This window comes from Cricetulus griseus (genome assembly GCF_003668045.3).
Source record: "Cricetulus griseus strain 17A/GY chromosome 1 unlocalized genomic scaffold, alternate assembly CriGri-PICRH-1.0 chr1_0, whole genome shotgun sequence".
Lineage (NCBI taxonomy): Eukaryota > Metazoa > Chordata > Mammalia > Rodentia > Cricetidae > Cricetulus > Cricetulus griseus.
The window spans coordinates 83985186-84010936 of record NW_023276806.1 but is presented as its reverse complement, the minus strand read 5'-3'; the positions used below and the strand labels follow the sequence as shown (position 1 = coordinate 84010936).

Genomic DNA, 25751 nt, shown 5'->3' with positions numbered 1-25751 from the left:
AGGTAAAGAAAGTATGCAAAAGCTGGAGGACTGAGAACAGTGCTGTGAATACTGTCTTCAGGACATAAGATGGCCATGGCACTCAAGAACTCACAACAGGTATGGTTACCTTCACAAGACCAAGCTTTCCAGCATAGATGAGGGAGGGGTTCACAAGGCCTCACTCCTAGCTAAAGAGCTGTTGGCATTTGATGGCTATTGAGAGGCAGTCGTTTCTTTTTGGAGGCGTGGCCACTGGTAGGTTGCCCAAGCCCCAGTAGATGAGAAGCACTAATTGGACACAGTAGGTTAAGGGAACTCTTTTTAAAAGGGAAGACATGACGTTAGAAAGGGGATCTGTTGGGAGGAGGTCAGAGAAGTTAGAGAAGTGAGAGGTAGATATGGTCAAAATACATGGTATGCATGTAAGAAATTTTCCTATAAAGAATAAAAATATTCTATTAAAATCAAGAAAATACTATTGCATAGCATTTTTATAATACTGTCCAAAATTCATGGCACAGAGCTTAGCCCAAGAGTGAATAAGATCAGGGGCTTTTATCTTAATTTCTTTCTTTTTTATTTTTTAAATCTTAATTTCTTAAAAGATTTTTTTTTTAGAAATTATATTTTGATTAGTTCAAATTAGAAACAAGCCTGCTTCACATGCCAATACTCTCTCCCTCCCCCACCCCGGCTGGTCCCCCTTAATTTCTTAAAAGATTTACTTATTTTATGTATATGAGTTTTTTACTTGCATGTGTGTCTGTGCACCACATGTGTGTGCCTCATACCCAAGGAAGTCAAAAGGTTATCAGGTTCTCTAAAATTGGGAGTTGTGGACAGGTGTGAACTGCCATGTGAGCTGTGGGTGTTGGGAACTCAACCCAGGTCTTCTGCAAGAACAGCAGATGTTTTTAAGCACTGAGCCGTATCTCCAGACCCTGCTTTTCTTATTTGATAATAAAGAGTACAATAGCTACAAAATAAGAATATGAATCACTTTGGTGCCAGAGACTTTATTTGTATTAAGGCTCCAATAGTTTTACCTGTAGTTCTTTTTTTGCAGGAACATTGTTCAATAAATCCTAAAATTATCTTGAAATCAGTTTGTTCTTACATATCCCTGAAACTGGCTCAGGATTTCCCTGGAACCCACATAATTCACATCTTAATCTCACAAACACGAATTTACTGTTTCAAAACATAATCTCTCTTATAGCAAACTCTAAGTATCTTTAGTCTATGGGATACAATAATGTAGTGCTACATTTTCCCTATTTGTCTTAGTTACCGTAAATACACATTAGTAGGACATGTAATGCAACATAAAAGATTCACAATTTGATATTACATAAATCTGTGAAAATTTTTTGTACTTTGAAATCTTACCAACTACAACCAGTATCTTCTTGAAATATTTTTGTACGAACAATCCTTTTAAATTTATAAATATAAAAAGCAACCATTATATTATAATATAACCATATCTTCTTCAATATACTAGTTAATTCAAAGATCTTTCTCAATAATAAATTGGGTATGTGTGTGTTCATGTATGTGTGCATGCACATATATGTGAAAGCCAGAGGTCAACCTCAGAATCCATTCCTCAGAAGCTACCCACCTTGTTTTTGAGACAGAGTTTCTCACTGGCCCAGGCCTCACCAAGTCAGCTATGTTGCCTGGCCAGGGGAGCCCCAAGGATAGGTCTATTCTCCACTTCCAGTGCTAGGATTACAGGCCAGCACTACATGTTCAGCTTTTTACATGGGTTCTGGGGACTTAACTTGGGTCCTCGAGCTTGCACAGCAAGCACTTTCCAGGTGGAGCTATCTCCTCAGCTCCTCACTAAGTTTTTCTGGCTTTTTCCTAAAAATATGACAACACAGGTTTCACAACTGAAATGTACAAAAGATTTGGCATTTCTGGCTTAGAAAAATACTAGTGTATATGCAGCAATATACACTTAATGTATACTTGTTATACATGATACATTACGCTTATAATTCAATTTACAGTTTTGACTAATGTAGCACTAATATAAGCACTTAGCTACCTAAAATAGGGCCTGAAGAACTTAAATTTGATCATTTAACTCACCTAGCAGCTTGAACTGCACTTAATTGAATTCCTTGGTTATCACTTGAAGCATTCTAAAAAAAAAAAAAGTAGAACAATTTATCACATGGATACACAGTAATTAGTTGTTTTGTTCAGAAAGTACAAAGAGAGGTAAATAAAACCCAACTTACTTGAACAATAGCTTCTAGAGAGGTATTTTGCTGGCAAGAAGTTAAAGAGAAAACAAAGTTAAAAGGTCATCTTTAAATGTTGTATTCATAAAAATCTACTGGAAGTCTAAGAATACCAGAATAACTTACCACTCTATAATCACCATCTATATCAGAATCTTCACAGATATCTTCTTGTGGTACATTCCTTCTCTTTAAGAGATGTTCATCTCTTTTATTCTTTAAGAAAAAAGTCAAACAATTTCAGATAAGCAAAAGAAAAACAGTTAACTATTTTCATAAAAGTTAAGCAATCCTGTGCCTACAAACTAAAATAATGAAGTACCTTTTAAATGTAAAAACAAATGCAAAAAAATATGAAATTTCGAAATAAGTTAATTTGAGTCCCAAATCACAAATACTATTCATTTCTAATGAACTGTGAACTATTGTAAAAACAAATGAAAATAGTTTTACTAAAATGGCTAATGTACAGTTTAAGCCCGCCTCCACTCAAAGGTAGTAAACCATTATCTGGAAGTGACTATTATCTAAAAGCAGAATCAAAGCAGAAGCTGGGCAGTTAAAATTAGGCAAATTAATAAAAGTCAAGGACCGTTTCAATTTTACTTGAAATGTTTGGGGCAAATCAAAAATTATATTCTCAACTCTAGTCTACTTTAATAAAACTAATATGTAACAAATTAACAAAGTACAACTACTACCTAGATTAGACTTTACACAAATTATTAAAAGTTACAAAAAGTAAACTTGCTCATATCTATTAGTGGAAAGTGGGCAAATTTTATCTTGCCAATTTCAACAGCTTTCTAGACTTATTTAAAAACAAAAACTTGTTAGGAGGAAAAAAAAAAGCCAGGCTGCGGTGGTGCACGACTTTAACCCCAGCACTTGGGAGGCAAAAGCAGGTGGATCTCAATGAGTTCGAGGCCAGCCTGGTCTACAAAGTGAGTTAGTTCCAGGACAGGCTCCAAAACTACAGAGAAACCCTGTCTCAAAAAAACAAAAAAAGAAATGTTGTTGAGCACTTGAGACTGAAAATGCTTGACTATATTCAATAAATACAATTCATTATGCAACAGGTAGTATATTTTACAAAAGATATAATTCTTAATATTTTCTATACACTGTTATCAGGATTATTTCTCATAATACCAATTACTGTAAGCCATACTTACCTTCCTTAATTCAACTACAACTTCGTTTCGTTGTCTTCTCATAGTCTACAAAAAATAACAACAATAAACTTCTTGTTTCCATCTGTCTATATACTAAATTTTCTCAAACTTTCACCCAAAACTACTCTCATGAGAGCAACCCCAATAATCTTCATAGCTTTAAGTTTTGTATACTATATAAGGACTCCTTTGGCAACCGGGTAAAAATCAAAAAATTTAATCTTCTGGTATAGTATTTTTAAGCAAGGAAGCACGGACTACACACACACACACACACACACACACACACACACACACACACACACACACACACACACACACACACACACACACACACACACACACACAGAGTAGGTAGCATTTCCCAAGAAGATGGATTAGGGTTCAGTTTTAGACACAGTACCTCTCTGTACTTCAACTTCCTCATCTACAAAATGGTAGGATAAGATCCCCCATCCCCATTTTTTGGTGGGTGGACTTTTGCAAAAGTATTTCATCATATACAATCTGGGCTAGCCCAGAACTCATTATGTTGTCCAGGCTGGCCTAGAACTCACATAGACCAGCCTGCCACTGCTTGAGGATTGGTATTAAAGGCAAGTTACACCACACTCAAATAGCTCAATCTCCAGTCCTCTCTCTCTCTCTCTTTTTTTTTTTTTTTTTTTTTTTTTGTTTTGTTTTTTTGAGACAAGGTTTCTCTGTGTAGCTTTGTAGACCAGGCTGGCCTCACAGAGATCCTCCTGCCTCTACCTCCCCAGTGCTGAGATTAAAGGCGTGTGCCACCAATGCCTGCCTCTTTTTGTTTTTTAAGACAGGGTCTTATTATGCTGCCCAGGCTGACTCACTCAGGCAAGTTTTGAAATTGTTATCCTCTTCCCTTAGTCTTAGTAGTTGGGATTTACAGGGTTTTGCCACCAGACCCCACTCAACCTACTTCTAACATTTACAGTAAGACTTAAATAAGCAAATACATTAAAGTACTTAAGACACTTCCAGTGTGTTAGTCTTATCATTACTGCTATGACCTCACATTGGAATGTTCTTCCCCTACCATCTGCTGTGTTCAGTCTTCCTTATCCAAGTGATTTCACCAACTTTCCATCTATATACTATCCTTTATCATGCCTAACTTTTCCTCCTTATCATGACATGTATCACACCCTCAATTACTAAACAATTTTATTTGCTTATTATTAATCTCCCACTATAATATATAACCATTATTTCTTCTCAACTATCTTAATTTTGTATGTGCAAAAAACTTTGCCCCAATTTTTGATGACATTACTTTTTATTCTGTGGTTTTCTGATTTTTGGTACAGATAAGGATTTTAATAATACTGGCAAAATTAAAAATGCTAACAAGATAAATATTGCAAAATGAATAATCAGCTATGGACTACTAAGAGTTTTAAGATCTAGTATCTCCTTTAAGCATGACAACCTGAAGAAATTTTTATTATTCTTACATATTTATGCAAATATGAAAACTGAAGCTTATAGTAAACTAGCCCCTAGAGGATTAGAATCCAGTATCATCCAAAGCCCATTAGCAGTAAGCACATTTTTCCAAACGTCTGGAAATAGAATTCAAGCCAATTTGAGAGTCTAAGGTTCATATTAAAGTAAAGCATTACAGGCTGAGATTCAGTAATATGAAAATCTGAAATACAAAATTCTCATCCATATTTGGAATGTTGATATGTCTCCAGTGATAAACTATACACTACAAATTACTTCATGGTCAAAATTATTTGACATATTATGTAACTATAATTTATTATATATATGATATGTCATATATATATCATGAGATATAAATGAATTTCATGTTTGGGCTTTGGTCTTAAATATATGCAAAAAATTTGAAATGTAAATATATTCTGGCCCATACATTTTGGGTGAGAGATACTCAACCTGACCAATGAGCTTTGCTTTTACTGTAACACAAGACAAATAGCTATGCTCTATGCCTCATGTAGACTAGTGTGCCTCTAAGATATACTACCTAAAAGATGGCTTAAATAAGGTTAATAAGACAGACTTCTTCAAAGCTACAGAGAAACTGTCTCGAAAACCAAACTTTAAAAAAATAAGGCAGACTTCTGAGGGACTGAGGTAGTAAATCAATCTATGAAAAACTTATTAACCACCTATTTGCTAAGCACTACAAATACAAGAATATCCACACCCTCAAGAGAGATAGCTCAGGAGAAAATCATATGCCATCAGGCTTAAAGACTTGAGTTTGCCAGGTGCTGGTGGCGCACGCCTTTAACCCCAGCACTCGGAGGCAGAGGCAGACAGATCTCTGTGAGTTCGAGGCCAGCCTGGTCTCCAGAGCAAGTGCCAGGATAGGCTCCAAGGCTACACAGAGAAACCCTGTCTCGAAAAACCAAAAGGACTTGAGTTTGATCCCTGGGACCCACCTATATAGAAGGAAAGATCTACCCCTAAAAGCTGTCCTCTGACATAAGTGGTGTAGTGTGAATGGGTGCACATGCACACCCATACACGCTGTAATAAATAAAATAGTTTTAAAAAACAAGGTTGTACTTTTATGACAGAAGAGTGTTGAGACAGCCTCTCACTATGTAATCTTTGAGAAATTTAGATTATGGTTTGAAAGAAAGAACCAAACCTCTTCCTCACTGAATTTTCTTAGTAAAGGGTTACAGTGGGAGTTTTCCCACAGTAGATATCACTTACCCACCAGAGCAGGCATTTAACACTATTTGGAACTTTAAATACTATGCTGGTTGCTGTTGGAGAAACTGGAAAGTGGACATTTGAAAGCAATGGCAGTGACTGAGGACAACATAGAAATGTATTATGATAAACAAAGTAGATAAATAGACTAAAATGACCAACTACTGCTTGCAAGAATGTTCCTGTTTCTTCAAACTTTTCATGTTTGTAACAGGAGAAACAAAAGCAACCTCCAAAGCCACAGAGAAGCCCTGTCTCAAAACAAAACAAAAAAAGGAATGCTTTCTTTCTATAGGAACAAAATAAACTTAAAAAAATTGTCTATTGCTTTAACACATTCAGAGCTGGGAAACAGTAAAGCATCTCTTCTCTAGATCCTGCCTTTGTTTTAATGAATCAATACATTTAATAAAAATCAATAAAGACATGTAAAAGGAAAGAAAATGAAGCACAAACAAACAAACAAACAAACAAAACATGACATTAGCAACTTGTGGGCCAGAGGCTAAGGAGACTCGTTTATGTGGCTGTTAAAAGCCACACTGATTAAGGGAGTGATTTTATAAGGTGTCCCTGGTAGCTGCTCTCATCTCCATGGGCCATTTCGACCCTAGTTTCTCTAGATGGAAGAAACTGATAAAGTGCCAACTACATAACAAAATACTTCCTGGGTACCCCTGCTGCTTCCTCCTTAGGCTTCTGGCTTTTGCACTCAGTCCCCCAAAGCTTATCTATATAGCCTTGCAAGTATGGTTTATTGGAGTTCCTGGGCAAAGCTGGTTGTCTCCTTGGATAGTCCTTTGAAGTTGTTCAGAAAAGGCTGTCAGTGTGATTTTTCCTTTCTAATTGTTTCTATTCATTTTTTCATGAAAAATATTTTTAATTTAAAAAATTTACTATTTTAGGGGCTGGAGAGATGGCTTAGAGGTTAAGAGCAGGTTGCTCTTCCAGAGGTCCGGAATTCAATACCCAGCAACCACATGGTGGCTCCCAACCATCCGTTATGAGATCTGGTGCCTTCTTCTGGTGTGCAGATATACATGGAAGCAGAATGTTGTATACATAATAAATAAATGTTAAAATTATGTGTATGGGTGTTTTGCTTGTATGTTTGTCTGCACATCACTTTCACATCTGTTGCCCATGGAAGTGAGAAGAGGGTGTCTGACCCCTTAGAACTGGAGTAAGAGATGGTTGTGAGCCACCATGGGTGATGGGAATTGAACCTGGAAGAAGTCAGAATTCTTCTAACCCCAGAACCATCTCTCCAGCTCCTCAGAAAAATTTCAACAAATAACATTGTAGGATTTTGTAACTAGAAAGAATAAAAGTCATTTACTTTAAATTATTTCATCTTAGAGACAGGAACTGAGATCAAGTGACTTTCTTAAGAATATCAAGTCTCAGATGGGCATTGGTGGCGCACGCCTTTAATCCCAGCACTCGGGAGGCAGAGGCAGGCGGATCTCTGTGAGTTCGAGACCAGCCTGGTCTACAAGAGCTAGTTCCAGGGCAGACTCCAAAGCCACAGAGATACCCTGTCTTGAAAAACCAAAAAAAGAATATCAAGTCTCTGTTCATGCCTTGAATCCTAGCACTGAGGAGGCAGAGGCAGGTGGAACTCTAAGTTTGAGGCCAGCCTGTTCTACAGAGAGAGTTCTAGGACAGTCAGAGCTCAGAGAAACCCTGTTTTGAAAAAAAAAAAAAAAACCAAAAAACCAAAAAAACAAAAAAAACATATCTCCCAAGCTTCCATGTTAACAATATACCGTAACTGTAGCATTTTATGGAAGAGACTAGAGTGGAATCAAAGATCTAAAGTGTAAGTGTGTGTGTGTGTGTGTGTGTGTGTGTGTGTGTGTGTGTATGTGTGTGTGTGATTTAAACCTACAAAATTTATTATATTGAACAGGACAAGAATGTAATGAGATGAAGACACTAAGGTTTTGGCTCAAGTAACTGAAGGACAGAAGTGTCATTTACTGAGATAGGGCAGTTTGAACGATTATCAGGTAGGTTCAGGGAGCTGGATGGGTTATGTCACTTAAGATTAAAATTCTTACAACGTATAAAACAACATGGCAAAATAGTCAAATGAATCTGGAATTCAATCAAGTTGGGACTGACTAGCCAGGCATAATGATGCCTGCTTGCATTCCCAGCACTCAGAAGGCTGAAGTAGGACTATGAATTCCAAGTCAGCCCAGGCCATTACAGTGAGACTGTGTCTCAAAATTTCAAAGTAAAAAACAACAAAATGAAGAAAGGGAGGAGGGGAAGATAACAATTTAGAAAGCTGTCATTACAAAAAATTCAAGACCAGATGACCTGATGAAATCACCTACAGTACAAATACACACTAGGGACCCCTAAGAAATAGAAGAAGGAACAGTTCGTGAGACAGAACACAGGAATCTGGAACCACTTGCGGGGAGGGAGTCTTCTCAAAGGAGCATATATCAAATACACTGATGAAGACTGTGGGGTGGCTCAGCAGGCAAAGGCACTTAACATACAAGTCTGACAACCTCAGCTTGTTCCCTGGAATAATCTCCACAGCCCTGTCCTTTAATTTCTATATGCATGGGTGAAGTGTGTGCACAGTACACACACACACACACACACACACACACACACACACACACACACACACTAATGCTTCAAAAATAAAAAAAGATGAAGCCTGAAAACTACTCATTACTAAATACATGAAAACAAACAAAAAAGTAACAAAATAGTTAACAATCACCATAAGAATAAAGATTTCAAACCCTTCATCTACTGTGAGATATGGCTTATTTCCACTATCATTTATTCCCACCACTAGACATTCAATTCACTTAAAATAATGTACTTACAGAGCAGCTAACTCACATCTCATTTACTCTGCCATGGTATTATAACTGAGTAAATCAGTGAATAAAGTTTAGGTATCTAAAATTTCTCAATGAAAACACTCTCACTTTCCAGCCCTCCTTTGCTTTCTTGGAACCAGACTGCAAGCAGTCTATTTTTGACAAAGTCTCAGCATTTTATTTTAAGGGTTACCCTCTACCATACTTAGTCAAATTTCTACTTAGCCATTTTGTCTATCAAAGAACATTTTCACCCTTTGGATATTGTGAATACCACTGCTGTGAATATGGGTAGACAGAAGTCTTGTTTTCAGTTTATCTCAGCCTATATACCTAGAAGCAGGATTGATATCATATGATAATTCTATTTTAATTTGAGGAACACTTTTCTAACACACCTGCACCATTTTTTATTCTCATCAAGAGTGCACAAAGATTCCAAATTCTCTTTACCAACACAATTTTCTTTTTTGTTCCTTTTAAAAGATGTATCCAAGTTTATGTTTTATTTACTTGTTCTTATTATTTACATTACACTTTATATGCATAGGCATATGCTCATCACTTAGCAGGCTATGTGTGGAGGTCAGAGCACAACTTATGGGTATTGGCTGTCTCCTCTACCACACAGGAACTCATGGTCATTAGGCCTGCTGCTGAGCCATGCCATAAGACCCCACTTTGCCTTTTTACAGCAGCAATCCTGGCTCGTTCAAGTTCCAATTCTCTCTATGGATGTCCACTGTAAATTCTGCACCTCATCATTGTTTTAAATAATAAAGATACCTTCCAACTTTGGTAGAGAGATGTGCCAAGCCAGATTTCAGGTAATCAGGTTCTTTAATTACACTGGCTACTTGCAGCAGGGGAAACTGAAAGAGGAAATTCAACAGCAACCCAGTTGTTCCTTTAATAATGGTCAATGCTATGGGTGGGTGTGGCATCTAATGGTTTTCTTCTGCCTAAGCGTTACTAGAACACTTCAAGAACTTGTCTCTTTACACATCATCTTTGGAGAAATGCCTATTTAAGTCTTTTGCTTACTTTAAAAAACAAATAGCTCTTGTTGTTGTTGAGATCATTCAGACTAAGATAGCCTCTCTCAACAAAATATGTGGCCCCAAATATCAATACTGTCAAGATTGAAAAACACTGCTATAGTCTACTGAGTTACTGCCATGAAAGAATTAAGTTCAAGTATTGGAAAGGAGGGTAGAGGAGGGAAAAGGAGGAGAGGAGAGGAAAGAGGAGAAGAGAAAAGGGCAAAGGAAAAAAAAGGAAGGAATCCAGGTATAATGGCATATACCTAAATCCAAACTCTTGGGATGTTAAGGCAGGAGAATGGCTGCTCAAAGCCAATCTAGGCTATGTAGTGAAACACTATGTCAGAAAAAATAAAATTAAATCAAATTTCTATGTACTACCTACTTACAAAGAGGAAAAAAAATGAACTTGAATAATAATAGTAATAATAAAAACCATCCTAGAGCACACTCTTACTTTCTTTTTCTCTCTTAAAATTTTTTCATTTGGGCATGGTGGCATACAACTATAATCCAGGTATTTAGGAGGCTAAGGCAAGGTAATTTCAGATTCAAAGCTACCCTGGGTAACTTAGTGAAGCCTTATCTCAAAAATTATTGAATAATTCCCTAAAATACTTCCTTTAGTGTCAATTATATGGCAGGTTCAGTAATACAGGTCTAAAGTCCTAGTTACTCAAGAGGCTGAGGGGGAGGAAGATCACTTCAACTCAAAAGTCCAAGGATGGTATGGAACAGTGAACTTCACAGCTTTGGGAGAAGGTGACTAATTATACAACTTTAAGCACAGGAATTTGAGAAGGTGGGAAACGCATTCTGACAGTCAGAAGAGCCTGCATAAAGGGCATAAAGAAGAGTACTACAGATGTCTACAAGCTAGAAGAAAACAGAAGACGCAGGTAGGAAAAGTAGAAAGACCAAATCTGAAGGATTTGAAAGTCTAACTGGGCATTCAGAACTAAATGTGGCACATAGGAAGCTATTAAGGCAGGGGAGGATGCTTTGTTTGTTTCGTACTACTGGGTATAAAACCTAGGACCCTAACATTTTCTACAACATACTATATATGTAATTCAACTTTGGTTTAGAATATACTGTATATGATAAAATTTTACATAAAGGTCTATTTAGATTAACAAAAGCTGATTTAAGATGAATGTCTAACTACTTATATCTTTGCTAAATATTTAACACCAAGCTGCTAGAAAATTTAGATGTTACCATTCCCAGTGTTTGTAATCTGTACTGAAATCCATATTGTAGAAAAGGCAGTAGACTTGCACACACCTTTTCGTCACAGTAGAAGCTTGGGAAATAATTTTGGGTTAAAAGGCGAGCTCAGAAAGGAAAGAAACCTGTGGAGTAGAAAGGCAAAAGCTCACTTGATCTTGATTTTTCAGTACAAAGACTGGAAGAGGGGCTTCTTCCCTCTAGCCAGAAGACTGGATGGATGGATGGATGGATATATATAATCACTTTCAAGTTTATACTTAGAAGACAACCAAAGAAAATTTAAAATCTTGAGATTGTGACTATGATAAACTAAGCCATACCAAAAAAACCCTGCATTCTATAATGGTGTGCCCCAAGAAAGTCCTTTCCCCAAGGTCAGGCATTTAGAGAAAAACTCCTATTCTCTCAGGGGTTTGAAGAAAGTTCCTGCTTGCCAAAAAGGGAGTCATTCTTATCTGACAAGAGGAACTTGTGGCCCTTTCATTAACATATGACTGGTGCCTATTAACTTGCTAAGGTCAATGGTAGCCCCTACCCTCCCTCAGTGCCTGCTCACAAGCCCCACCTTACAGCTGACCAGCTCCCTTTCTCCAGTTCCCATTTAACCATGAAAAGCTTTGCCCTGTCACTTCTTGTTTTCCCAGGTTTCAGTACCAGATGAATGGAAAAAATAAAATAAAAAGGAAAGAACATGGCTACTCCTACGTATGGTGAAGGACAAAGATTATAGATACGTGGATCTCATAGTCAGAGGCAGGGACATTTAGGACAGTCCAGAGTGGACATGACCAGACTGAGCTGGGCTCTGTGTGTGTGTATACACGTGTATGGGGGTGAGGGCAGGTACATCGCCAGGAGGTCAAGGGTTCAAAAGAAGGCGGGAACTAAAATGTTTGGAGTGTATAAGGAAGAGCCTCTGGGAGAAGAGCAGCCCAGCTCCTGTGCTGCAGAGTTCAGGGTAAAGGCCAGGGTGTTGCCAGGCATACCCTGTAACAGGTAGGGACTGAGATGTATACTGGGAGCCAAACTTGGCAGCCAGGTCTGCTTTGATATGTTAAGTAGGCACCTCAGCCATTTGTCCTGGGTTTCAAGCTTAATACTTAAACATGCTAGACAAGCATTCACCACTGAGGATTCCTCAGCCCGGATTTACTTTATTTAAACATTTTTTTTTAATTTATGCACATTGGTGTTTTGCCTGCATGTACATATGAGGGTGTCAGATCCACTGGAAGTTGAGTTACAGGCAATTTTGAGTTGCCATGTGGGTGCTGGGAATTGAACTCATATCCTCTGGAATAGCAAGCAGCTGAGTCATCTCTCCAGTCTTATTTACTTACCCTGGCTATTTTTGTAATTGAAGAGTGGCAATCTCAAAACAAATAACCCCTTTGTAAAGAATAATGATCTGCAACACTGTAACACACTTGTAGCAAATAAACAGGAAAATAATCAAACACCGTTATAGTAGCAACCTTTTCTGAGGGAAACAGCTTTCTACCAATGCTTTCTAAAAGTTCCTTATGTGAGATGCTCCCTGTAAAACTGACTGGCAGGAAACTAGGAGAAAAGCACCCAATGGCTCAAAAAAGACAATCTAGGTTGGTTGGTCTGCTTTTGCTTGGGCTGTTTATAAGCTCAGGCAAATTATCTTCAGTAACTTAACACATATTAACTTAATACCGAAACTAAGATAGTAGCCAGGAAAAAAAAAAAAAAAAAAAAAAAAAAACTCACTCATCAGCTGGCAAGCTGTATGGTAAAAATCCACGAATTTTCACAAAGACAATCATACCTTCAGTACCATAGAGAAAGTGAAAACTGGTGTAGTAACTTTTCTAATAGTCTACCTGACTTGACCCTAATCTAAATAAAGAAGGGTTCCCTGTTATTACTAAAAGCTTAATTCAAAACAAGTCGCAAAGGTGGGATTTTAATTTTTTAGATACAGAAGTTAAGGCTGAAAACATTAAACTTTTCTAATAGTGTGTGGCTAATGAGATGCAATCCTAAATCTTCTAACTCTAGAGATCAGGCTTTTCTATTCAAGGGAAGAGTTAACAAATACAAAACACTTAGGATTGCCTTTCCCTTCAAACTGAAGATTTGTTAATGGCATAAAGCAGTTTACTACAACTCTAGCTTACAAGTTACATTCTGCTTCATGGTCAGCCTAAGGCCAGGCTCTGAGAGCTCTTGACCTGGTAGAATAGGAATTCAGCCTACATTGTTCATTGTTCATTGCTTTGCACTCATGCTTATAACAGGATCTCAGACACAGATGCAGAAAAATGCCTGAAATTAAAGGGAAGCATAGAAGTAAAAGTCAGTGACAAAGAGCTGCTTGCACAAATTCAACTGTGACTATTGGGTAGTGGAAACTGGTCATGGCCCCAAAGAATTCTTTTTGATGATAAAAATGAAAGTTGACTGATAGGTTCAAACAGAAGGAGCTGATTTTAGATTACGTAGTTGTTTTAGGGAACTGACCCAGCTCAAAATAGTTCAAGCATAATGAATGGGAAATCTTGTTCTTATAATCAGATAAATCCAAAGCAACAGCTGGCATTTTGATTAGAGTCACAGTCTAGGGATGACTGCTGATATAAGTAACAGTATGGATATAATAACCTTGAAAACATTATACTTCTGTAAGAAGACCACAGTAGCCTTCTAACCAACAGACAGCCAAAACACACTTGAGTTTCCATAATATGGTATGAACATAACTATGTAAAAATATCAGATTAACATTTTGCTTCCTTTTCTGTACTACCAATAGCTAAAAGTGGTTAGAAGCAGAACAGATAGTTAACAAGATAGGGCCATCTACAGTGACTATGCAGAGATCACTCAATGTAGGGCTTCCAGGGTACAATTCTCAAAGTAAATAAAATTTATAGAACAGCTCCTTGGAGGAACCACAAACAAAGCATTAAACCAAAGCAGGCATTAGGAGCAGTAACAGTGCTTGCTACTAGCTGACACAGCTCAGCTGGGACAGCAATAATGTAAAGACACCAAGACAGTATACAATATCTCCTATTTTTGTAAAATTGAGGAAGAATTTTTTTGGTTCAAGGTTCAAGAGATATAGTCTGCCATAATAGCATGATGACTAAAATAGAGTCAGTAGATAGCAACTAGAAAATTTGCTTTTTAATATTAGAAATTATGTCCATAATCAAATTAGCAAACACTGTACTCCCATAGGATCCTGGCTTTTGTTAATAAAAATTCAATGAATTTCCAAGTAAAATGTAAAACAAAATAAAACAACAACAAAAACCAGGGTCTTACTGTGTATCTAAGGTTGGCTTCAATATGCTCCTGTTTTTGGTCTCTTGAGTACTGAGATTATAGGTATGCCTATCATGCAGAGTTTACATTAAGTTTAAAGTAAATTAAATTTACAGTAAATGTGGCAAATGACCAAATTTTGTTCTGGTACTATCTAATATAAAAAGTTTAAATTTTCAATAGTCAAGCTATTTATGTTGCCAGCAAATGCCTATGACCTGAAAATCCTTACGGATACTAAAGAACATGAATTATAAGTTAAGAGCACTGGCTGATTTTGTAACCAGTTCAAATTCCAATCACTCACATGGCTGCTCACTCCAGTGCCAGGCAATCTGATGGTCTTTTCTGGCTTCTGCAGACACTGCACACAAGTGGTATGCAGGCTATATGCAGGCAAAACACCCATATACATAAAATAAAAACTGTTTTCTGGTGAAACTTACAATCTTGTGGGAAAGCAGCAACAAAATCTACATGAAGCATTAAACCTTGCACCAGTGGCTCACATCACACCTTTAATCCCAATGAGATGTTTCAAGGTTTGAGTTCTAGGCCAGCCTGGTCTATAGAGAGTGTTCCAGGACGGCCAGGGCTACACAGAGAAACTCTGTTTAGAAAAAAACAAAACAGCCCGATGATCTGAGTCTGATTCTTCAAACCTACATGGTAGAAAGGTAGAATCAACTCTTTCACTGACCTTACATGCCTGCTATGGCAAACATGCACTCCTGTATACATGTACTCACACAAAATAAAGGAAAAGATTGTTTTTCATAAGAGTCTGTAGCAATTATAAGCGATAGTTATCTGTAAAAAAAAAAGCAATGTTAATAAACTATAAACATGATAAACATGGGGTCAGACTTCCAACTCAGAGATCTACCTGCCTCTACTTCTCAAGGGCTAGAATAAAATGCATGGGCCACCATGCTTGGTGAGACATTTAGAATTTTCAAGATCAAACTACCTTCCTGAAAAAAGTTAATAATGTGTGTGTGTTATGTATAGGTATACATATACATGTTAACACTACACGAATGCAATGGGATTAGAACTGCTAGTGTTCTGGCACGAATTAAGAGAAACCAGCATTATGCTGTGATAGTGTCATAGTACTTTAGTTAGGCCAAGTTACTGAAGAATGTCCTTGGGGATGGAGAGATGACTCAGCAGTTAAGAACTCTAGCTGTACTTCCAGAGGAATTGGGTTCAATTCTCAGCACCCACACAGCTGCTTACAACCATCTGTCACTCCAATCCAGAGTATCCAACACCCGCTTCTGGCTTTCTGAAACACTAGGCATGCACAGTGCACAGACATATATGCAGACTGAACACCCATACTCGTTGCCAGGCATGGTGGTGTACACCTTTGAGCTCTGCACTCGGATTGTGAGGTCAGCCTGGTCTACATAGTGAGTTCCAGGCCACTGACTGTTACACAACAAGTTATAAGCCAGCCAAGACTACACAGTGAGAGATCTGCTTCAATAAATAAATAAATAAATAAATAAATAAATAGATAAATAAGCATACACATGCAGAAAGTATTTATCAATTAAATATTGACTTTTTCTTTTGAATTATGTGACAAAACAGGAGTATACATAAATGACTCCTGCAGCAATATCAACTTCTATAATCAGATGTAGAAAAAGTACTTGGACAATTAAATTGTGAATTGAACTAACCACTTTTTCAAGAAACATCATTTTCACTTGAAAGAATGACAGAGAAATTATGGTTATTTTGATTCAGTGTCTGGCAGATGTCTTAAAAAATGGGCAAAGTAATCCTATGGCTTAAAGGAAAACAATTTACAGTATTTACTGCTAATGATAAAATTTGGGCTTTCAAGTAAAAATTAGTTTTAGAAAACTGTGTCCATCACCATGAGCTTGACATGTTTCCAACACTAATGATTTTGTACTAATAGCAATTGTGAATTTTCTTTCTTCCTTCCTTTCTTTTAATCTCTTTAGGTTGGAAGGAAATCTTTTCATTGCATAACAAACTGTCAGCATTTGGAAGATCTGAATAACTTCAGTTTGGTTTTGTAAGCGGAATGTTTTTCTGGGGCTGTATTATAGTATCTTCAATTAAGCATCCTGAAAAGGTAAATGTCTTTTTTCAAACACTTATCTGTATGTTAAATTCAGAAATTGATAGGATAAAATTTTTATATTTTTCCACCACGTGGGTCTCAGGGATTGAACCCATGTCACCAGGCTTGATAGCAGACAATTTTGCCTGCCCAGTTACCTTGCCAGCCCAACATTTAAAAAAGTACTGATTTTACCTGGGCATGGCCTTTAATCTGAACACTCGGGAGGCAGATGCAAGTGGAACTGTGAGTTCAAGGTCAGCCTGGACAACAGACCCAGTTCCAGGACAGCCAGAGCCACACAAAAAGAAACCCTGTCTCAAAAACCCAAACAACATAGATACACACACACACACACTCACTCACTCTAATTTCCCAAATGGGAAATATTGAGATACCCAAATAAAAACTAAGAACACATAATGAGTCTCAATCCTCAAACATCTGCAGACTTTTAAACTAAAACACATACTGTTGGGGCTGGAGAGATAGCTCAGAGGTTAAGAGCTACTGGCTGCTCTTCCAGAGGACCCGGGTTCAATTCTCAACACCCACATGGCAGCTCATAAATGTCTATAACTCCAGTTCCAGGAACTCTGGCACCCTCACATAGACATACATGCAGGCAAAAGACCAATGCATATAAAAATAAGTAAATCTTTTAAAAAAAATAAACAGCGCCCCTGCCCCCCACTGTCCTTTTTCTTTTCTTTCTCTTCCTCCTCCCTGGTCTCACTGCAGCCCAGGCTAGCCCATGGTAATTCTCCTGCCTCAGCCTAGCTTGTTGAAAGAATGCCTAGGACTGGAATTACAGATGGCTGTGAGGAGCCATGTGGGTGACAGGAACTCAGTGCTCTTAACCACTGAGCCATCACTCCAGCCTCAGAAAACACTTCTAATTCACACTGATTAGCATGCACAAAGATTTTCAGGTCACAGACATTTGCTGATAATATGAGCAGCCTGACTACTACTAATGTTAATTTTATATGGGATTCTAAGTATGTGCCACCATGGCTCAGCTCTGTCATATTTTGTAGATGCCACTCAAAAAACTATTCTCACAATAGTGACTAGTAGATGAAAGAGTCTCACTGAACACCAACTTTACCAAATCTAAATGGAAACGGTGTGTTTAGTGTTAAAAGTTCCAAGTGATACAAAATTCCAAAAATCTGTGCAGAAAGGAACAGTAATGACTAACCTATAGAATAGACTAGAAATGCTTTGAAACAAAACCTACTGACCAAAATTGAGATCTGTATTAGGCTGAGAAGAATTAAGTTAGTAGAGTATAAAAAATACAGAGGGCTTTAATACACCCAAGATAAAATCACTCCCTTGACTGTTAAGTCAGAGCACAGTTTCTTTTTAATTTCTAAGACTGAGATAAATAAAGAGTTAGACATACCTGTAATAGGTGCTCAAAAACATCAAATATTCTCCTGCCTCCGTGCCAAAACTAAACCAGAAGGCCCCCAAAACAACAATGCAAGTCAAAATATGAATATGTATTCTCATTCAGTACAGAAAACAATGAGAATATTTTAATTAACTGCAACCACTGTCAGGGATCAATATTTTACAACTACCCATGAAGCTGGAAAGATGGCTCAGCAACTAAGAGTATTAGCTGCTCTTCCAGAGGTTTGACTCCTAGCCCCCACATAATGGCTCACAACCACCTATAAATCCAGATCCAGGGGATCTGACACCCTCTTCTGGCCTCTGCAAACAACAGGCATGCATGTGGTACACAGCCATACATGCAGGCAAAATATCCATACACATAAAATAAAAATATTTTTAAAAACTCCAACCATTAAGCCAAGCGGTGGTGGCGCATGCTTTTAATCCTAGCACTCGGGAGGCATAGGCAGGTGGATCTCTGGAAATTCGAGACTAGCCTGGTCTACAAGAGCTAGTTCCAGGACAGCCACAGAGAAACCCTGTCTCGAGAAAAAAAAAAAAAAAAACCAAAAACAAACAAAAACAAAACAAACAAACAAAAAACTCCAACTATTATAAAGTAGGGTATAGTGGTGTAAACCCTGAATCCCAGCTCTTCAGAGGTAGAAGTAGGCAGATCTTTTCCGAGTTCAGGGCCAGTCTGGTCTACATAGTAAATTCCAGATCAGCTAGGGGTTACAGTGAGATACTGTCTCAAAAATAGAAACACCAAACAATGATTATATTAGTTCAATTACCTACAAACTTCCTATGCATTTTTCCTAAAGCTGTTTCATTCTTCCAAAAATCACTCATACATTCTTCTCAATAGTGCATATTCATTTGACCATGAAACATGTAATTGACCAGTAAACCATGAAAACTAAGGACATCTTGATATATATTTTAATTTTTTATTTATTTTTATTTTATGTGCATTGGTATTTTTCCTATGGTGTTGGGTCCCCTGGAATTGGAATTACAGACAGTTATGAACAGCTATGTGGATGCTGGAAATTGAACCCAGGTCCTCTGGAAGAGCACTGAGTCATCTCTCCAGTCCCTTGATAGTTTAAGAAAGTTATCAATGAAGCAATTCTGAAGTCAGTTGCCTTATAAGCCAGAAAAACTAATAGGAGACTGAAACAATAATTTAAATTCTTGGGCTATTTCTATCAGATCTCTCATATTGTTTCATACTTGGACTATTATTTGAAGAATCAGACAGTAGTTATTTTAAGCACAGTAAATATGTTCCAAGATTTGTGATGAGAGAGGTCAGTCTCTAAAGTTACTAAGACTTAATAGCTTAGCAATGTTTTTCACTCTGTACACTTTGAGTCAACAAGGCTATTACCCCAAAACAAAACAGCCTATCATTGTTATTTTTTCTATCTACCTTCATATTTTATACTCAAAATGATGTTGTATTTCAATACTCATAATTAGCATAAGTTGTTTTCACAAGATCTAATTACTTTTCTAGCATATTTACACTCTCTTTGAATCAGCAAATTTTTAGAATTTCTATAAAAACTTTGAAAGTTTATTAGAAATTCTACAAAAGAGTCCCTCTCTCTACTGCCAAACTTAAAGCAGCTTAACTTGCTGCTCCTGACAAACCTCACAGACAGTTTGGTCACTACCCATTTTCTATATTGTACTGTGTATGTACAGCCTTCTCTGTTACTACCCTCAAACTGGCATTAGATGATCCTCTACCAAACTACAGGAAGAAGTCAAGCTTTGATAAACATCATCTAGTAACTCCTTAAACATTACTTCAAATACACAGACACGTCCTTTGACTTCTGTACTGTCAAGAAAGCATGACTGTATTTTTGGAAGAGTTAACATTATATACTGAAAAGTACTAATGAATTTTAGATAGAAATCCATGAATCATAAAATTATGACCTAAAGGGTCACATCACTGTGCCTAAATTGTCCTCCAATAAGCAATTTCTCACTGACTCTTTAACATAAAGTACAAAGTAACATAAGTTTTATATACACACATTGGGGGGGGGGCGACCCTAAAAACCACACACAGCTAACTCCAAGTAAGGAAGCAAGAGATTCAATCACACTGAATCCTGCACTGCCAGAATCCTAAAATTTAAAAATGATTCTTCCAAGGTCACACATAGTTACAGATCAAGTAAAAATAAATTTAATTGGCAGATCTTGTACTCATTATTTCTAATCAACCTCTCCCCCAAATGTAACAATTATGTCACTCTATATGTTGTATATTTACACATACACTGCCTAATAAGGTAGCTATCAGCCATGTGAGACTAGTATACTAAACACTTAAGACACAGTTGACCTAAACAGAAATACAGTAAGTGTAAAATGGAAACTGGATTTTGAAAATTTAGTAACAAAAGAACTATGTGAAATATTTCATTTTTAAAGCATAGATTAAATGTTAAAATGGCATTTAGGATTAGGATATATTGGGCTAATAGCAATAGCCCTGCCTCCATTAAATCATAAATCTTAAGAACAAACCAAAAAGCAGTAATTTCTTAGTATTTGTTATATTCTACATACATTACATATGTAACACCGTGCAGTCACTATATCTGGAGGGGGAAAATGTACATACATGTTTTCAAAAGATACAGGCATGCAAGTAGCAAATAAAACAGACCTCCTAAAAGCAATAGAAGATATTTTTGTCTTATTACAAGTTACACACACTGGGGATCAAACCCAAGGCCTTATGTATGCTATAATTCACCAATGAACTACAACCACTTATGTGATTTTGAGTAAGTCATACAGATAAAATTTTTAGTCATGTCATATTTGGAGATGGGAAAATGTAAATATTCTAACTTCTAATACATATACATGGATTCAGTCAAAGTTACTACATCATGATCCCAAAACATGTCTAATATACTTTTATATATAGTTTTAAATTATCATAGTGGCCAGGTAGATTCAATATTTACTCTGTTAAAGACTACAGTAGCAAGAAATACATAGTAAGGGCAATTAAAAAAAAAAAAAAAAAGGATAACTGTAAAACAGGGTCCGGTGGCACATGCCTGCAATCCCAGCACTTGGGAGAGTAGCAGGGCCAACCACACACAAAATAAAAAAAAAATACAACAGCGTGGCAGGTTGGACATGCTGGCACATACCTATAATTTTAGCATTCACGAGGATGAGGAGGAGGATTTAGAGTGTAAGTCTATCCTGGGCTACAGTTATATAGTGACACCCTGTCCAAAAAAAAAAAAAAAAAAGAGAGTTGGGGCTGGAGAGATGACTCAGCAGTTAAGAGCACTGGCTGATCTTCCAGAGGACTTGGGTTCAATTCCCAGCACCCACTTGGCAGCTCACAACTGTCCAGTTCCCAGGGATCTGACACTTTAATACCAATGCACCTAAAATGAATTTAAACAGATTAAAAAAACAACAACAACAAAAAAAAAAAAAAAAGAGGGAGGGGTGGAAAGGGAGAAAGTAAGTCTGGTCTGGCAACCCTAGAAAAAGTCAGATATAAAGTTTCAGCATCATAGAATCTATTTCTTAGTTTGTAACCAAAAGAAATAAAACTGTTACAAAAAATGTGTACATAAATGTTCATAGCAGTATGTAACTGATAAAAAGGTTAACAATGTCCATGAAGATGAGCGCCTAAACACAATGTGGTGTAAACTATATGCAGAAATTATTATTCAGCCCTATGAAATACTCTTGTTACAGCATGGCTGAACCTTCAAGGCAGGTAACCACAAAGTATCATCAAAGGTATATTTCATATACACAAACTTTCAAAATAGGCAAACAAAACATTCAGGCTGGAGTAGCTGAGAAAGAATCCCTGCTTATGACTATGTCAGGGGTTCTTTAGAGTAGTAAACATTCTAAGACTGACTTTCGTGCTGATTGCACCAACTACGTGAGCATATTAAAAACCACTTTATATGGGTCAATTGTATATTCTGTGAATCACATTTCAATGAACCGGTTAAAAATAGATAGCAAAAGAAAGGGATTAGAAGCTGGGTATGGTGGCACATGCCTTAGAGGCAAAGGCAGTTGGACCTCTGTGAGTATGAGGACAGCCTGGTATACAAATAGAGTTCCAGGGCAGTCAGAGCTGTTACACAGAGAAACTCTGTCTTGAAAAACAAACAATGGAGCACAACTTTAATCCCAACACCCAGCAATTGGAATGCAGAGGCAGGAAGATCTCTCTGAGTTCAAGGCCAGCCTGGTCTACAGATCCAGTTCCAGGACAGACTCCAAAGCTACACAGAGAAACCCTGCCTTGAAAAACAAAAAGACAAGGAAAAAAGAATTAGAGAGATTGGTTGGTTACCTGATACTTTTCTGAATTTCTAAACTTTGTGGTATTTATCAGTTTTAGTTTCCTAATTTGTGACTTTTCTCATTCTAAATATTCATATTACTTAAAAAAAAGCAGTTCCACGTGTAAATTTATTGACAACTATGAACTGTACATTTAAAAGATTAAGTTTTGTGACATATCAACTACTCCAATAAGGATGTTAAATTTGGGAACTGAGGAGATGGTTCGGTGGTTCCGTTCCAAGCACCTGCACTGCAGCTCACAGTTCTAGGGGATCCGACACCCTCCTCTGGTCTCCCTGGACACCAGGCACACACGGTGTACATACACACATGAAGACAAAACACTCCTACAAATAAATCTTTAAAAGATTTTAAATTTCTTCCACTATGAAAATTATAACAAAAACTTTATTAACTTTCAAACAATCTCTGAACAGCCACACACACCCTGGGACAGACAGTCCTAACTATTGCAATCAACTGAAATAGCACAAACTACATTAAAAGAGTAAATGGCACTGTAAAAAGTAAACGAAAGTTGCTATGTCAATCAGGCAAGTTCTCAAGTTCAGACACAGACCACAGCAATAGGATCAGTTACAAAAACATATAGGAGGAAATAAGACATTTTACCACTTTCTTTTTAGAACTAAATTCTTGACCCAGAATGGCTTGTGTTAAAGAAAATATAAATAGGCACCTATAAAATTCACAAAATAAAGAAAAGGGTTTATTAACGGGCGCAACACACACAAGCACGCACACACAGTGGGGAGAATCTGTGTGTTTAACACATCAAACCTTGGAAGCAGCTGTGTCTAAGACAATGAAGCCTTCTTTCCCTCTTTTAAAATAATACGTGATGGTGTCAGTCCACAGACCACCCGATTCCTCACTGCCACCACCACCAGGAGGTGGAGGAGGGAAAGGATACCGTAGACTAGAGGATGACAGCTTTGTATAACCCTTTGGGCTTTCTATGTACGAACGCAGCTATGGATATCTTCTTCGCAGAGGAGGGGTAAAGAGATTGTGGTCAAGCTCAAATAAGGGGGATCGCACACCGTGAGCCACATCTTGATCAGCTAGGACCAGAGTGAAAGCCAGGCCGCTGGAAGACACAGTTAGCATCACCAGGACCGCCTCTCGAAGCGCCGGTGTCTTTTTCAACCGAGAAGTTGACTCCTGCAGTTTAGACGTTGGGGTAAAACAGTAGTCGGGGAGATCAGCAACGAACGCCTGCTTGTGGAGGCGCCGCGGGGCCGGGGGAAGTTACGAGGTGGCCGCTGGCTCCCCGCGCCGCCCTCCGCCCTCAACGCCTGGCGTCGGGGCCCGAGACGAGCGGGAGCCTTCGCCGCGGCCGAGCCTGCGCGCGGCTGACCCCAGCCGCGCACCCGCGTCTAGCCGGCTCGACAGGGCAGGCCTAGGCCGCACCCGGCGGGCCCCGGCGCTGTCGCCGGCGGAGGCGGAGCAGGCCCGGCACAAACTTCCCGGCGCGGCGCCCGCGTCACGGCGGCCCTCCCGCCCGCCTGCCCAGCGCCATGCCGGCCCCCGCCCGCCCGCCCGCCGCCGACTCCGCACGCACCCCGCTTCCCGCCGGGGCCGGAGGCCGCGGACCTCACTGTACCTCTAAGTCGCGGCCTTGTTCTTGAAATTCTTGAGCCGTTGGTTGTCCAATTTCTCGTTGTCCGCCATGGCCGGGCCGCGACTCTCCCCCCCCCCCCGGGCCCCGCGGGATCCGCCCCAACCACCGCGCCGCACCGAAGCTCCCAGGAAGCCGGCCGCCGCCCGCGCCGCCCGCCCGCCTGTCCGCTTCTTCCTCTCGCCCGGCCTCTGCTGTCCAGCCGGCCGCCCGCTCCTGTCCCGAGCCCGGGCACCACAGCGGCTCCGGCGAAGACGACCGCGGGGCCGGCGGCGGCAACGGCGGCGGAATGTGCTGCCGGCTGAGAGGGGGAGGCAGCCTCGATCTGAGGGCCCGGCTCTGCGGCCACGCCCATCGCCGCCAGCTCGGTTCCCCGATTGGCCCGCCGGGCTCCGGCGCGCTTGGCCAATCAAAAGGGGCGATGGAGAGCGGGGGCGGAAGCGCAAAAGGAAAGGGGAAGGGAGAGTCTGGGACAGGAAAGGGCCCGGGCGCAGGGGCTCGGGAGGGGAGGAGCGTCGTGCGGAGGGAGAAACTCGAGGAAGCCAAAGAGAGGCAGACCCGGCAGTGGGCGGGATGGGCAGCCTATAGTCGTCCCGTGTGTGGAGGTGCGGTTGTCGGGGTAGCTCTGGATGTCGGGATTCTGGGCTCCGTTCTTTTCTCCTCCGGTGTTACTCGAGCGCTGCATTCACTTTGGAAGGCAAAGAGGTGTGTCCAAGCTCCACGCGGGGTCCCAGCCCTTAGCCTTGTGCAGGGGCGTGCTAGGACTCACTGGGGTGATGTGCATTCTGAAAGTGAGAGGGACAGGGAAAGAAAAGGGGCCTCTGCCCAAGTGCCCGCAACAGGTAGAAACTTGGGAAGACTTGACACTTACACCTATGATACCCCTTTTGGGGTATTTCGTCTTGGAATTAAACTGCTTGGTCACAAAGTATTAATTTATAGAGGGCAACGACGATGATCCCTGACTTGGCAAATGCAACATTGTGACTCTCGATAAAGGAAGTTAGTCCCAAAGATACCATCTTAACCAGGAACATTGTAACCAAAGGCGGAAGTTAAACAAGACACAAAAGAACCTCTCAAATTTTTCAGAAGAGGTCACCGCTGATGACACAGTTTATAATCTTAGCTGTTGCGGGTGAGGGGAGCAGCTGAAGTAGGAAGATCCCAAGTGCAAGTCCCGCCCGCACTGGAGAATTCAAAGCCACTCAGAGCAGTTCAGTGACATCTCCCTCCCCGCTCGCGCGTGCATCTCAAGATAAAAAATACCGACATACTGGCAGTGGCTAAGTATGCTGGAAGCCCTTGGTTCAGAAAACAGAATGAGGGAATGTTTTCAAAATTATATTTAAGACGAGCGTGGTGGTCTGTGCCTTAAACCCAGCACTTAGGAAGCAGAGGCAGGTGAATCTCCGAGTTTGAGGTCAGCCTGAGCCACACTGTGATACTCTTGTCTAAAAACAAACAAGTGTGTGTGTTTACTTACCAACTAAGAGTTGTTCAAATGTGTGCGAATTTGTAAAGCAATAGCAACTGAAAGAAGTAAGGAGTGGGGAAGCTGGATGTGTTTGAACTTGGCAAGAGACCTTATAACAAGCCCCTTTGGGAACTTTCAGCTTCTGATTTTTTTCTGGTAGAGTTTGTTTGGGCAGAACCTGAT

At 39.3% G+C, this 25751-nt stretch overlaps 1 protein-coding gene across 2 annotated transcripts in view; it reads right to left on the bottom strand.

Moving 5' to 3' along the window:
- Kpna4 (karyopherin subunit alpha 4) overlaps positions 1-24208 on the bottom strand; it is a 55821-nt gene extending 31613 nt beyond the window's left edge. Inside the window, exons 1-6 of one of the 2 annotated variants that reach the window (XM_027391773.2) lie at positions 24077-24204; positions 23514-23634; positions 3413-3457; positions 2364-2453; positions 2235-2264; positions 2083-2135 (exon numbers count right to left, since the gene is read on the bottom strand). In XM_027391773.2, the coding sequence (XP_027247574.1) occupies positions 2083-2135; positions 2235-2264; positions 2364-2453; positions 3413-3457; positions 23514-23525 (230 nt within the window). In that variant the 5' untranslated portion in view covers positions 23526-23634; positions 24077-24204. Of the gene's footprint in view, positions 1-2082; positions 2136-2234; positions 2265-2363; positions 2454-3412; positions 3458-23513; positions 23635-24076 lie in introns of both variants that reach the window. The other variant, XM_027391774.2, reaches the window with a different exon arrangement.
- Positions 24209-25751: the final 1543 nt, after the last annotated feature.